Here is a 15,276-nt window from a genome sequence, read left to right on the forward strand (position 1 = left end):
GATCGGTGATCAGGAGGTGGTCGTGAGATGTTAAACGCAGCTTGTTACTCCATGTACGCTACACGATGCAGGACGCGCGATTAACCTGAAACTCGGTCCAAAAAATTCTTGCACGAATGAAAAATCATCTGAAAAGGGCCAAAACTCGCACAGTGTAAAGCCAACATTTATGTGTCAAGACAATATTGAGTGCACGTTTTACAATATAATAAAATGTGTGCACATCATAAAACGTGCGCACATTCTCTCCACATGCAAAACATTTTGCAGTGACACTTCCAGGGCTCCGTAAAAATGCCTGTTTTTACAAATAAAAAAATGGAATATTTTACAAAAGCACATTTATCTGCAAACACCAACACACGTCACATTGTGTTGGTTTACATAATGAATGACTGAACCAATCAGTGTTTAGCAGAGGCACTTGTACCCAGAATCCTTTGCGATCTGTCTGTGTTTGTTACAAAACCTCAGAATTAGTGCATTATTCAACATTAAAAGATATGTTATATTTTAACTTTGTACAAATGACAGAATTGACATTAATGGAGTTATTCTATCAGTATTCACACCAAACCATAAGTCAGCATGACTTTATTTTCCAAGACCTCCGCCTGACCGTATTGTTGTGATTGGTAGAGAGCTGGCTTTGTGGCTGCTCTCAGGGTGCTTCTGTTCTGGAAGCTATGTAGAAAACAAGAGCCTCCAGCAGGATGTTCAAAGACTGTTATGTGCAGACGCGAGTTGAGGAGCGCGACCAGCGTCTGACTGAACCCAGCGCTAAAATAACCAGAAAGCGGTTCCAAAAACAAAACAAATTTATTTTCCTTCTGTGCAATAATTGTGTACAACATAAATGTGCGGTTGTCTGGCGAGGTGAAGGACGGCGCGCTCTTCAGTGCCCAAATGGATCGAAGCCCGACGCTTCTGGACCCAGACTCACCGTCGAACACCCCCCAGGTGGACAAGACAAACTGACTCTGTGAAGGATGGAAAAGGTGGGGTAAGTCAACAGCTACAACAAATATCCTTCAAAGGCACACACTATCAGCAACACATTCAGGTCTGATTTTAAGCTTTACGTAAATGAGCAGCTTCTCACAACAGGTGGAGGATCATCATTCCGTACGCCACGGCAGTGAGAAGCGAGCTGCACAATTCTCATCAATGTTCAAATATACTGCGTAACAAAATACCAAATTACTGTTAACACTTATTCAGACAATCATCACCTCTGATGTGGGCTGACAGCATGTGTCCCTCACAGGCACGATGTGTCAAACCCAGGCGCGGTCCTCAGCGTCTCACAAACGAACGTCACAAGGTCAAGTTCCCGGCAATTCTGCTCGAATCACTCATGGCTTAAATGTAGAACGCCATCTCATTATCTGCTTCAGCTGAAAGTCTTTAAGTTTGCACGTGAGCATCATCCACAGGTGCTGCAAGTCATTAGACCTGCACGTGAACATCCTCCACAAGTGCAGCCAATAATGCTGATGAGGGTGAAGGACTCTTCTGCCAGCACCTTCTCCACAGACAAAAAACCAGTTTGCATACCACCTGGAGAGCAAAGAAAAGAAAACACCAAAATGTCCAGCCAAACCCCCCAACACACAAAGCCGGAATCCCACAGAGGTCCCCAGGTATTCATGGAGCAACAGCGCCCCCCAGAGGACCGTACCATCAACCCCAGGAGGCACCCTCCTTACAACCCAGGAACCCCAGACCCGGCCACACTTGGCTAGTCGGCCCCACAAGCCAATTCCCCCCCAGAGGACCGTCCCATCAACCCTGGAGGTGGAACCTGGAAGGAAACATAAAAAACACAAAATCCAACCCCCAGCGGACTTCATTAAACCACCCCGGGGGCAAATAAAACAACCGGCAAACCCTGTTACCCCCCCCAGCACACCGAAAGACCCCAGATCACTCCCAGAGCCTATCGTCAGCTCAGTTTTGGCGAACGGCACAAAACTACCAAGCTGGGGAAGGAAACAGGAAGAACTAATCCAGTCCCATCCCCTAAGCACAGCGGAAAACCGGAAATACGTCCGGTGCCCCAAACCGACCATACCACCAGCCCATCGGGAGGGGTGGAACTACCGAAATGGCGAACGGCACAGATCGGCCCAACACTCCGACTGAGGTACGTTCCCGCTGCACCACACCCCGGTAACACCAATGACGAATGGTCAAAGGCCCACCAGAGCTGGAGTGGAACTGGGGATCAACCAAATCCAAAAAAAACGCCCCTGACAACCCCCCCCTAGGTGCAGAGGTTTTCTGAGATACGCTCAGCGTAACCAACCTGCACCACCCGACAACCCACAAGACAATCGGTCTTAGAGCATGTGAGGTTGGGGTTAGGGAAGCAGGGAAATAAAAAACAACAAAACAAAACGACCCAATCCTCAAACAGAAATTACCTAAGTCCAAAAAATGAAAACCTATGATTACCTGAGTCCAGCCGAGCTCCGAACTGCCAGTCGTTCACTCCACCAGAACCGCATCTAAATCCCCAAACAATTTATAAACCCTTACATAAAAACAAAAACAGCCCAAATAACTAAACAACCAAAGATCTGCCCCTTTTTTTTTTGTTGTCCATCATTATGCCTGTCTAAGAACACCTGGAGATACGTCATTGTTCTCTTTCTTGACGCTTATGTGACCGGGGCAATATGGCGGCTTCAGCTCGTCCGAGCTGCATGGGCTCATCCGCAAGAGGAGCCAGAGGTCCCATCGGAGGAGTCTCAGTGGGGCGAAGAGGCAGCCCTGATCTGTGTCGGGGAAAACCCCAAGACGAAAAGACCCGCTCTGATGTCCGCCCTCTCTCGCGTCCACGCTCCTTTATCCGATCATCTAGACGAATAGCCAAAGATATCAGCTCATCTAAATCTTTTGGTTCGTCACGGACTGCTAGCTCGTCTTTTAATGAGTCGCTCAAACCATCCACAAACACTCCTCTCAAAGCTGCGGCATCCCAACCGGACTGAGCAGAAAAAATTTGGAAATCCACGGAATAATCCGCCGCACTCCGCCTCCCCTTGGGTGACGGAGTTATCTGCACCGGTATCGATAGTGCCGCAGCTGGAGCAGCAGGAAGCAGAACGGCTTGCGCTGCAAGCTCCGTAATGCGAGCATCTGTTTGTTTAATTTGATTTGCAAGAGGCTGTAATTGCTCCCATATCTTCTCCAAGTATTCTTGAACTTTTTCAGCAAAAGGAACCGCTTCTGCCGCTGGGTCCATTTTGGAATGGCCGGGAACTACTGTTATGTGCAGACGCGAGTTAAGGAGCGCGACCAGCGTCTGACTGAACCCAGCGCTAAAATAACCAGAAAGCGGTTCCAAAAACAAAACAAATTTATTTTCCTTCTGAGCAATAATTGTGTACAACATAAATGTGCGGTTGTCTGGCGAGCTGAAGGACGGCACACTCTCCAGCGCCCAAATGGATCGAAGCCCGACGCTTCTGGACCCAGACTCACCGCCGAACACCCCCCAGGTGGACATGACAAACTGACTCTGTGAAGGATGGAAAAGGTGAGGTAAGTCAACAGCTACAACAGATATCCTTCAAAGGCACACACTATCAGCAACACATTCAGGTCTGAATTTAAGCTTTATGTAAATGAGCAGCTTCTCACAACAGGTGGAGGATCATCAGTCCGTACACCACGGCAGTGAGAAGCGAGCTGCACAATTCTCATCAATGTTCAAATATACTGCGTAACAAAATACCAAATTACTGTTAACACTTATTCAGACAATCATCACCTCTGATGTGTGCTGACAGCATGTGTCCCTCACCCGTCCTCCTTACAGACACGATGTGTCAAACCCAGGCGCGGTCCTCAGCGTCTCACAAACGAACGTCACAAGGTCGAGTTCCCGGCAATTCTGCTCGAATCACTCATGGCTTAAATGCAGAACGCCATCTCATTATCTGCTTCAGCTGAAAGTCTTTAAGTTTGCACATGAGCATCATCCACAGGTGCTGCAAGTCATTAGGCCTGCACATGAACATCCTCCACAAGTGCAGCCAATAATGCTGATGAGGGTGAAGGACTCTTCTGCCAGCACCTTCTCCACAGACAAAAAAACAGTTTGCATACCACCTGGAGAGCAAAGAAAAGAAAACACCAAAATGTCCAGCCAAACCCCCCAACACACAACAAAGACAGAAATGTGGGTTCATTGTTTGGGTCTGTTACCATTTTTGATGCTACTAGAAGTTTATTAGTAGTTGCAAATGTACCAGAGACGATACTGGAATTTATCGGTTATCTGTAACTTCTGATACATTTTTGGGTGGTTTTTCATTTTATCTTTATCAAAGATAGCTTTTCAGTTATCTCATTATCTGTTATCGAAGTTAATTTTTTGGTTATCTGTGCCCACCACTATATATATATATATATATATATATATATATGTGACTAAAAAGATTAATCCAGGTTTTGAGTATATTTCTTATTGTTACATGGGAAACAACGTACCAGTAGATTCAGTAGATTCTCACAAATCCAACAAGACCAAGTATTCATGATATGCACACTCTTAAGGCTATGAAATTAGGCTATTACTTAAAAAAAAAAAGTAGAAAAGGGGGTGTTCACAATACAACCCCTGGCAATAATTATGGAATCACCGGCCTCGGAGGATGTTCATTCAGTTGTTTAATTTTGTAGAAAAAAAGCAAATCACAGACATGACACAAAACTAAAGTAATTTCAAATGGCAACTTTCTGGCTTTAAGAAACACTATAAGAAATCAGGAAAAAAAAAATTGTGGCAGTCAGTAACGGTTACTTTTTTAGACCAAGCAGAGGGGAAAAAAATATGGAATCACTCAATTCTAAGGAATAAATTATGGAATCATGAAAAACAAAAGAACGCTCCAACACATCACTAGTATTTTGTTGCACCACCTCTGGCTTTTATAACAGCTTGCAGTCTCTGAGGTATGGACTTGAGTGACAAACAGTACTCTTCAGCAATCTGGCTCCAACTTTCTCTGATTGCTGTTGCCAGATCAGCTTTGCAAGTTGGAGCCTTGTCATGGACCATTTTCTTCAACTTCCACCAAAGATTTTCAATTGGATTAAGATCCGGACTATTTGCAGGCCATGACATTGACCCTATGTGTCTTTTTGCAAGGAATGTTTTCACAGTTTTTGCTCTATGGCAAAATGCATTATCATCTTGAAAAATGATTTCATCATCCCCAAACATCCTTTCAATTGATGGGATAAGAAAACTGTCCAAAATATCAACGTAAACTTGTGCATTTATTGATGATGTAATGACAGCCATCTCCCCAGTGCCTTTATCTGACATGCAGCCCCATATCATCAATGACTGTGGAAATGTACATGTTCTCTTCAGGCAGTCATCTTTATAAATCTCATTGGAACGGCACCAAACAAAAGTTCCAGCATCATCACCTTGCCCAATGCAGATTCGAGATTCATCACTGAATATGACTTTCATCCAGTCATCCACAGTCCACGATTGCTTTTCCTTAGCCCATTGTAACCTTGTTTTTTTTCTGTTTAGGTGTTAATGATGGCTTTTGTTTAGCTTTTCTGTATGTAAATCCCATTTCCTTTAGGTGGTTTCTTACAGTTCGGTCACAGACGTTGACTCCAGTTTCCTCCCATTCGTTCCTCATTTGTTTTGTTGTGCATTTTCAATTTTTGAGACATATTGCTTTAAGTTTTCTGTAATGACGCTGTGATGTCTTCCTTGGTCTACCAGTATGTTTGCCTTTAACAACCTTCCCATGTTGTTTGTATTTGGTCCAGAGTTTAGACACAGCTGACTGTGAACAACCAACATCTTTTGCAACATTGCGTGATGATTTACCCTCTTTTAAGAGTTTGATAATCCTCTCCTTTGTTTCAATTGACATCTCTCGTGTTGGAGCCATGATTCATGTCAGTCCACTTGGTGCAACAGCTCTCCAAGGTGTGATCACTCCTTTTTAGATGCAGACTAAGGGGCAGATCTGATTTGATTGCAGGTGTTAGTTTTGGGGATGAAAATTTTCAGGGTGATTCCATAATTTATTCCTCAGAATTGAGTGAGTCCATATTTTTTTCCCTCTGCTTGGTCTAAAAAAGTAACCGTTACTGACTGCCACAATTTTTTTTTTCTTGACTTCTTATAGTGTTTCTTAAAGCCAGAAAGTTGCCATTTGAAATGACTTTAGTTTTGTGTCATGTCTGTGATCTGCTCTTTTTATACAAAATTAAACAACTGAATGAACATCCTCCGAGGCCGGTGATTCCATAATTATTGCCAGGGGTTGTAATAGTAGCATCTGCTGTTGATGCTACAAACTTAAAACTATTATGTTCAAACTGCTTTTTTAGCAATCCTGTGAATCACTAAAGTAGTATTTAGTTGTATATCCACAGTTTTTCATGATTTCTTCACATCTGCGAGGCATTAATTTTGTTGGTTTGGAACCAAGATTTTGCTCGGTTACTAGTGTGCTTGGGGTCATTGTCTTGTTGAAACACACATTTCAAGGGCATGTCCTCTTCAACATAAGGCAACATGACCTCTTCAAGTATTTTGACATATCCAAACTGATATATATATATATATATATATATATATATATATATATATATATATATATATATATATATATATATTTACTTGTACATTGGTATCTTGGTGTGTAAAGAGGACAGGGTATGCATCAGCCCTCTAATGCCTTTCATTGGAGTGTTGGAAAAGCTCCTGCAATGAAATACTGTAGTTCTGTAAATTTGTATGTGTTAAAATGAGCGTGCAAAATAACTCCGTCTTTTGATCCCTCAGGTGTTGGTGAGCGGACACCATGCGTTCAGCTCAGGCAGGGATGCGCCACCCCCAGTCCTCATCTAAACATGCCTTCCCATTCCCCCCGCAACCACCCTCCAACTCACGCCTTGCCCGTGTGACCACAGCCACTCCGGCCAAACGAATCACCTTCTACAGAAGCGGTGACAACCAGTTTGGGGGCGTGAGGATGGCCATCCACAAACGAAGCTTCAAATGCTTCGATGCCCTGCTGGATGACCTTTCTCAAAAGGTTGGAGCTCTGATCTGGAGTTTATTCTGTCATTTGAAGGTTCCTTTGAAGCTAATACACTCTCATTTGTTACCAAGCTCACCTTCCCTCTTGATCACGTTATCAAACCCCATAACTCTGACTTATATACTTGTATGAACTGTTTGATTGATTTACGGCTCATGGTGGCAGAAAAAAAAAATCTGGGACTTAGCTAATTCTGTTGTGATTCAAAATTGCATCTCACCTTAAATGTCTACACATGCAGGTGCCACTGCCTTTTGGTGTGCGGACTGTGACCACCCCCCATGGCACTCATACCATCAAACACCTGGAACAGCTGCAGGATGGCGGCTGCTACCTCTGCTCTGACCAACGCCAGGCTAAGCCAATCAACCTGGAGCTAACCAGCAAAGGCTCAAGTTGGTACCGTCACAGCCGGAGGCTGCAGCAGACCCAAACCACTCCACATACACCACCGGGCCATTTACCGTACAGGCAGCGCCGAATCCTGCTCATCAAGAACAGCAAGCCGGGACTGAGGAGGACCATAGTCCTCAGCAGGAAGTCGTCCAGGAGCCTGATGACGTTTATTGATGAAGTGTCCAGCGTGATGCAGTTTCGTGTCCAAAAGCTCTACACTGCGGAGGGACGCAGGGTAAGATGGGCTTCTCCTTATCCTAAAGTGCTTTAAGCATGTGAATAGATTTAATTCCTGATACATTGTGAGTTTGTTCCCAGATTGACAGCATACCAAGCCTAATGATGTGTCCTGGAGTCCTGGTCTGTGTTGGACGAGAGACTTTCAGTCCATTCCTGGTCAACTTCATAAAGAAGAATTCTGAAGATAAGCTGCCTGGTCTGCCTAACAAGTCCCATGGTCTTGGCCCCAGGACCCCTGGAAACGGTGCCCGATCGCCTGCCACCCAACGAGTAAGGTCACTCCCTCATGGAACTCAGTCCAAAGCCAGCGAGTACAGCGAAGGACTTGATGGCAAGAAAAGTGGTAGGTTGCTTGGAAATTAAACACAACACTGAGTGACGTTGAAAATGTTTGGTGGTTTAATTAGTGGTCAAAGACCATAGTTTTCATCCCCCAGGCACGATGTTTCTTAGTTTTTTCACTTCTCTGTATAGCATAATATTTATTTAATGTTACAGTATGTTGGAATGAGTGGTGTTTATTATCAGAAATGGAACATAGCAGCCACGACCATCTATTCATTAATGTATAACTGCCTGTAACAATGAATCATTGTGTTTTCATGAGCTTAGAATGAGCTTCTCATTTCTACATGGGAGCGGACCCCCCTCATGGAGGTCGCCGTTTTGCATCACCATGTTGATAAACAGACTTGGGGAGTAACGGAATACATGTAACGGCGTTACGTAATTAGGATACAAACAAAAGATAACTGTATTCCGCTACAGTTACAGAAAAAAAGACGTATTCAGATTACAGGTATATTTAGTAAAAATGGGGATTAGTTAACAGGATTACAATTTTAATGCATTTTATGATATTATCTGTATATATATTTTTTTCTTTGAAATGAAAACGTCCCTTCATGGACAGTGACATGACGTCTCCTAACCGGGCAAAATATTGATGATGTTCCCAGATGTTAATGCATTTTCAATGGAGATTCGCGACTGAACACACTCAGAAAAATGCTCGCAAAATATGTGTTAAAATGCCATTTTGACCTGGATATCGAGCCAGTAAGATTAAATTACATTAAATTATGTCAGGAAAGTATTAAACTTACTCTGACACACACACACATTCCCAAATATTAGTGCTGAAAGTTACACAGATCTGCGTTGTTCAAGCTGCTGAGCTGAGGCGCCCTGCTGTAGCAGCTGCTGTTCAACGCAGCGCGGCTCCTAAAACTATTACAATACATTTATATACATATTATATTTTTAGACAATTATCCTTTATTGACTGAGTTTCATTCATGTAGTCAGTGGTGTGGGTACACATCTCTATGTGTGGGTGTGACCGTGAGCGGCACAGCGCGGGTCATTACGTATAATCTCATTATTTTAAGGTGCAAATTAAAAAAAAATCCCTAGTCTTGTCGAACAATTTAATCACTAACAACAAGTATTTTAACTAGACATTGGTCTAGCAGTGGAAAATATCAACAAGCCATAAGTGAAGAGTTAATGGTCCGTGTCATCGGGCGACACAGGTACGCCAGGAGACATACAGCTGTTTATCATCCAAATATCATGGACAAAGTGACGAGAAGAACCAAAACCACTTACTTATGGAAGGAAATATTGTCTCCCTTGGTCCTCTGTTTGTGGCTTTGCCAACATGCACAGCTTTCTGACATATTCCACCTGTTTCTTGAACTTCTATGCACGCAAATCACTAACTTGCCCGGAATTAAAATGGCGATCACGCCTCCTTACTGACAGTATTTACTTAATACGAGGGCTGTCAATAAAGTAACGGTCCTTTTTATTTTTTTCAAAAACTATATGGATTTCATTAATATGTTTTTACGTCAGACATGCTTGAACCCTCGTGCGCATGCGTGAGTTTTTCCACGCCTGTCGGTGACGTCATTCGCCTGTGAGCACTCCTTGTGGGAGGAGTCATCCAGCCCCTCGTCGGAATTCCTTTGTCTGAGAAGTTGCTGAGAGACTGGCGCTTTGTTTGATCAAAATTTTTTCTAAACCTGTGAGACACATCGAAGTGGACATGGTTCGAAAAATTAAGCTGGTTTTCAGTGAAAATTTTAATGGCTGAGAGATTTTGAGGTGATACTGTCGCTTTAAGGACTTCCCACGGTGCGAGACGTCGCGCAGTGCTCTCAGGTGCCGTCGTCAGCCTGTTTCAAGCTGAAAACCTCCACATTTCAGGCTCTATTGATCCAGGACGTCGTGAGAGAACAGAGAAGTTTCAGAAGAAGTCGATTTCAGCATTTTATCCGGATATTCCACTGTTAAAGGAGATTTTTTTAATGAAAGACGTGCGGACGGGTCCGCACGTCGGGACGCAGCCGACGCGGTGCGGCAGCACAGGAAAAACACCTCCGTGTTGATAACCATTTGTAAAATCCAGGCGGCTTTTGATGGCTTTCAGTGGAGTGAGTATATGAGAAATTGTTTAACACCTGGACATGTTCCAACTTGTCCTTAAGGCTTCCAACAGAGGTGTTTTTCCTGTGGCGGAGCGTCGCGGTGGCTGCAAGCCGACGCTGCAATCCGTCCGCACGTCTTTGATTAAAAAAATCTCCTTTAACAGTGGAATATCCAGATAAAATGCTGAAACCGACTTCTTCTGAAACTTCTCTGTTCTCTCACGACGTCCTGGATCAATAGAGCCTGAAATGTGGAGGTTTTCAGCTTGAAACAGGCTGACGACGGCGCCTGGGACCGCTGCACGACGTCTCGCACCATGGGAAGTCCTTAAAACGACAGTATCACCTCAAAATCTCTCATCAGCCGTTAAAATTTTCACTGAAAACCAGCTTAATTTTTCGAACCGTGTCCACTTCGATGTGTCTCACAGGTTTAGAAAAAATTTTGATCAAACAAAGCGCCAGTCTCTCAGACAAAGGAATTCCGACGAGAGGCTGGACGACTCCTCCCACAAGGAGTGCTCACAGGCGAATGACGTCACCGACAAGCGTGGAAAAACTCACGCATGCGCACGAGGGTTCAAGCATGTCTGATGTAAAAACATATTAATGAAATCCATATAGTTTTAGAAAAAATAAAAAGGACCTATACTTTATTGACAGACCTCGTAGTTTTCATTATGCTTTTGTTCTTATTTTAAAAGTTCAATAAGTGGACTGATATGTTAAACATGGTGCAAATGCCATGTGAAAGACTAAAGTAAGATAATTTTATGTTTACTGAAGTAGCAGACTTTTTTGTTTTGTATATTGTTCTGCAAGCCACTTTTAATTACAAATTCATCCACACACCACCTGAGTTTTCATTATCCTTCATTTGTTTGGCATTTTTTGTGGAAAATTTAGCAGGTGAACACTGGGTGTGTTTAAAACAATATTGTAGGTGCTCTTAATTCATAATGTGAAGTAAAACAGAGCATGCCATGTAAAAAAAAAAAAAAAAAAAAAAAAAAAATATTTTTGCTTAATAAACTGTACTATGTGGTGAAGACTATTTATTTATTTATATATTTATTTATTTTGTCTGTATTAGCATATTTGATATTGGAGTAATCCAGAAGTAATTGAAAGTAATCAAATTACATTACTTTAATATTATGGTACTTGGATTATGTTACCGACTACATTTTTCAACAGGTAACTAGTAACTGTATCGGAATACATTTTTAAAGTAACTCTCCCAACCCTGTTGATAAAGTAGCCCAAAAGGGACATACTTACTCTATAGTCTGCATTTTGTAGCATGGCCGGAAGACAGCAGAAAAAAGAAGAGGAAGCAGTGGTTGCCTCCTTTACACTGTCTGCTGGTTGCTAGTTCAGGTTAACTAGTTTGAGAACCTTCTTTTTTTGTGAAATGGAGCATCATAAAGAAGCTCCCTTGAAGAGCCTCCCTTGTCTTCTCTTATCAAGAGGGAAGGTGAGGCAGTAGGAATTGCCCTGGACAAAAGTGAAGTGCAGAGAAACAGTATTGTGACTGGAGGTGACATAATGAAATTCAAAATGTCACCACTAGATGTCATTAAATCCCACACACTGTAGCTTTAAATAAACAACTCAATCTCATGTCATTTCATGACGGCATCATGAAAAGCAAATTAATCTATTATATCATGACACTGTCACAAAAAGCACAGGAGCACAAATTCATTTTGTGACAGTATCATGAAATCTGGAGTGATGTGGGGGCGGGGGTCTGTGGGAGTTATGTTTAGGGTTAAGGCAAGGGAGGGGGTTAGGTTAGGGTTAGGGTTCAGAATTGTAAAATAAATAAAGCACATCATGAAAATATGACTTTTTGTGACGGCAGCATGAAAAAAGTGTGAGACTGGGCAGAAATAACACAGAAAAGTAGTAAATTATTGTTGGAAAATGAAACCACTCAAATCTGAAACATGATTCCCCGTCGCCAAAGAAGTGAAAACATGAAGGGAAACCACATCATGACTGGCTGTGACATAATTCAGTTTGCAGTGCTACCACTAGATGGCATTCCTTCCTGCACACTGTAACTTTAAGGAAAACACGTAAACACAAAGAAGAAGTCTTACACAGGCCTTGGGTCTCATTGGAGACAGTGCATATGTCTGAAAATTGTAGAATGACACTGATGAGGTCCTATGACTTCCAGTGGACAGGACGCCAGTTCATCACAGGTTACTTCCCCAGCTAAGGCCAGAAAGCTGGGTGGACTGGATCAATGCAGATGAAGTGTCTTGACCAAGGACACATGCTGAGTGATTGAATGAGAACTGAATGTATTGGTGGATAACTCCGACCCCACTGAACTACCTGGTCTACAACATGTACATCGTTGCCATATTACCTCATAATAGTCATATTTAGAATCTTTTAAGTATGTATATAGACAGACAGAGTGGGGTTTGTCTGAGGTCCTGTGGCTGCTGTACTGGCCGGTCATGGTTAAGAATGAGCTGAGCCAGAAGACAACGCTTTTGATTTACCACCCAATTTATGCTCCTATCCTGACCAGTGGTCATCAGCTTTGGGTAATGACTGAAGGAAGAAGAGCTGCTTGGTTTGCTGCGACCGTGACCGCGACCCGGAAAAACAGAAAAAAATGAATCAGTGAAATAATATATAAAGCGTTAGGTATCGAGGAGAAGTCTAAATAAAATCAAAATAAGCAAAAAAAAGTTAAATTTGTTTATTGTGCAATTTATACATTTAAAATTTTAGATTTGTATGCTCTCTCCATTACTGCTTCAGTTTTGCTTTTCTCATTTCTGTTCCTGATCCAGTTAACTTTGGTCTAGAAACCAAGAAGAGCATCATTCACCCTCGCACTAATTCCTCAAGCCGTTCCACCCGGTTGTCTTTGTCTTCAGAGAAGTCTTGCGGTAACGGCTCCAGCACCCACTCCCACCCCCGACCAGCTATCATGAACGATGACATTGAAAAGCGCGTGCTGGTCAATCAAGATGGCAGCCTCTCAGTAGAGATGAGAGTACGCTTTCGCATCCAAAACGAAGAGACACTACAATGGAGCACACTGATTAAAAAATCTCCATCACTTCTGCAGCAGAGCCAGTCAGAGAGCTGGTCCGACCCTGATTCCACCTCCTTTGACACAGAAGGTGCAGATTATTCCAACCTGCCTCTGCAACGTGGGTTGGATTTGAACTACTGTCCTTGTTGCTACCAGAAAGAAGACCTGCAATGCAACCTGTGGGAAAACCGTGCACACAGACAGAAGCAATGTCCAATCCCTCCGCTACATACATCTAGCCACACCCGCACCATTAGGAGACATACGCATTCCTCTAGTTCTTCCTCATCATGTAATTCCCAAGTAAGACTCTCCAACTATGGAGGAAAACTAGAGCCACAGCAAGGCCAACTTGTGCAGAAAGAGATGTGTGTAACACAGCAGGTTGAGCACAGAGTGGAGATGGAACAGGATGGAGACACTCATGTAGAGGTGTGCAAGGTGAGTCGGTCCTGCAGTCGCAGCGAAGTACTCACCATGGACAACAATCTACAGACCAACAGCAGGAAGTCGGTTTCAGATGATCAAATGATGGAGGAAGAGGAGGAGCGTGCACTATCTGCAGCCAGTAGCTCCTCACAAATACTGCAAGCACTAAAAGAAGACCAGGGTGATGAAGATGAACCTCAAGGGATTCCCAACAGTGATTCCTCACCATCTGAAACATTTGATGTTCACCATAATGGCACGCCAACAGGCGTTGTCTCAGCTGCTTCAGTAGCTTCTACCAGACAGGAAAGAGAGGACAGGAACTCTACCTTAATCCCGACTGTGCAGGCTGATGTTGATGCACAGAGGGGAAGCCCTACAGTATCTGCAGTTTTGTCCTGTAACTGTAGAGCAGACACCACTGAATCAACACCTGAAGCAGGTGAGCTCGAACAAGCAACTCGCTCCAAGTCCAAAATAAGCACAGCCTCTTCCAAGGGTATCAAAGCCAGAATCCTAACCTCAGAGCAAGCGGACACATTAGATGACGGGGATGAAGAACGGGCTGTTAGTGGCTTGTCTGGTCACACAGGATTTTCTAAAGGATCTAGGAAGTCACTGGCATCCAGTGCTTGCCCAAATTGTGGTGGACTGAAGCGCAGAATCAATGCTGACTTCAACAGTGCTGACTCACATCGTTCCTACCATGTTTCACCACAACCTGGCTCCCCTCTTTCAAATCAAAACAATACCACTGATGACGTTGAACATCAGAGGGCAACCAGTGGCATGTCTGATGGCTCAGATGTTTCAGCTGTATCAAGACAATCAAATAAGTCCAATGGTTCGATCCATGGTTGTTTATCTGAGATATCAAATGGCTTGGAAGGCAAAGCATCTGGTCCCATATCCAGAGCATCTAATCCTGATGAAAACAAGGCACAGAGTGTCACCTCAAATACAAGCCACAGGTCTGGCTATCTTGGTTTCACACATGAAAAAGAAGAGGTTAAATGTCTCAGTGGCTTGTCAGTTCAATCAAAAGCATCTGAGTCCAGCTTGCGTGGGTCAACTGATGCTTGTAATATCAGAACAGAGGGGGCAGAGGGAGCAAATGCTGTAGAAAGGGTAGTCAGTTCCCTGTCATTCAGATCTGGCAGTTCAATAAAGACCAGCACACCAATGAAATCTCAACGGTCTCACAAGTCCAGCACTTGTTCAAGTATTGGGATTGCTGCTCCAGATGACAGTCTAACTGTTCAAGACCATGGCCAAAGAGCTGCCAGTGTCCTTTCTGTTAAGTCCACCAAAGAAGAACAGAGAGAGGAAAAAAGACCTGAAAGTGTACTTTCTGTTAAATCTGCACAATCAGGTGTTTCAGCCAAATCCAGAACATCTTCCAAGTCTAACAGCAGTATGAGAGAAGAAATTGTAGAAGGAACAGGACAAGCAGAAGAAACCAAGGTGGAGGAAAGAACAATCAGTTCAATCTCAGACAAATCAAATATGTCAGAGAAATTGAGCAAATCCCATAAGATCACCAAAGAAGCTGAAGGAAGTGGAGAAGAAAGGGCAGCAAGTGAAATATCTTCCAAATCCATTAAGTCGAATATCT

The 15,276-nt window shown here is 43.3% G+C and overlaps 1 protein-coding gene across 1 annotated transcript in view; it reads left to right on the plus strand.

Moving 5' to 3' along the window:
* Positions 1 to 15,276, plus strand: part of rp1l1a (rp1 like 1a) — a 38,795-nt gene that overhangs the window by 9,158 nt on the left and 14,361 nt on the right. The window contains exons 2-5 of the mRNA XM_034177437.1: positions 6,836 to 7,088; positions 7,336 to 7,725; positions 7,809 to 8,073; positions 12,985 to 15,259. Of these exons, the coding sequence (XP_034033328.1) occupies positions 6,855 to 7,088; positions 7,336 to 7,725; positions 7,809 to 8,073; positions 12,985 to 15,259 (3,164 nt within the window). The 5' untranslated portion in view covers positions 6,836 to 6,854. The remainder of the gene's footprint in view (positions 1 to 6,835; positions 7,089 to 7,335; positions 7,726 to 7,808; positions 8,074 to 12,984; positions 15,260 to 15,276) is intronic.

Source organism: Thalassophryne amazonica, chromosome 1 (assembly GCF_902500255.1).
Source record: "Thalassophryne amazonica chromosome 1, fThaAma1.1, whole genome shotgun sequence".
In the NCBI taxonomy this organism is placed as follows: domain Eukaryota; kingdom Metazoa; phylum Chordata; class Actinopteri; order Batrachoidiformes; family Batrachoididae; genus Thalassophryne; species Thalassophryne amazonica.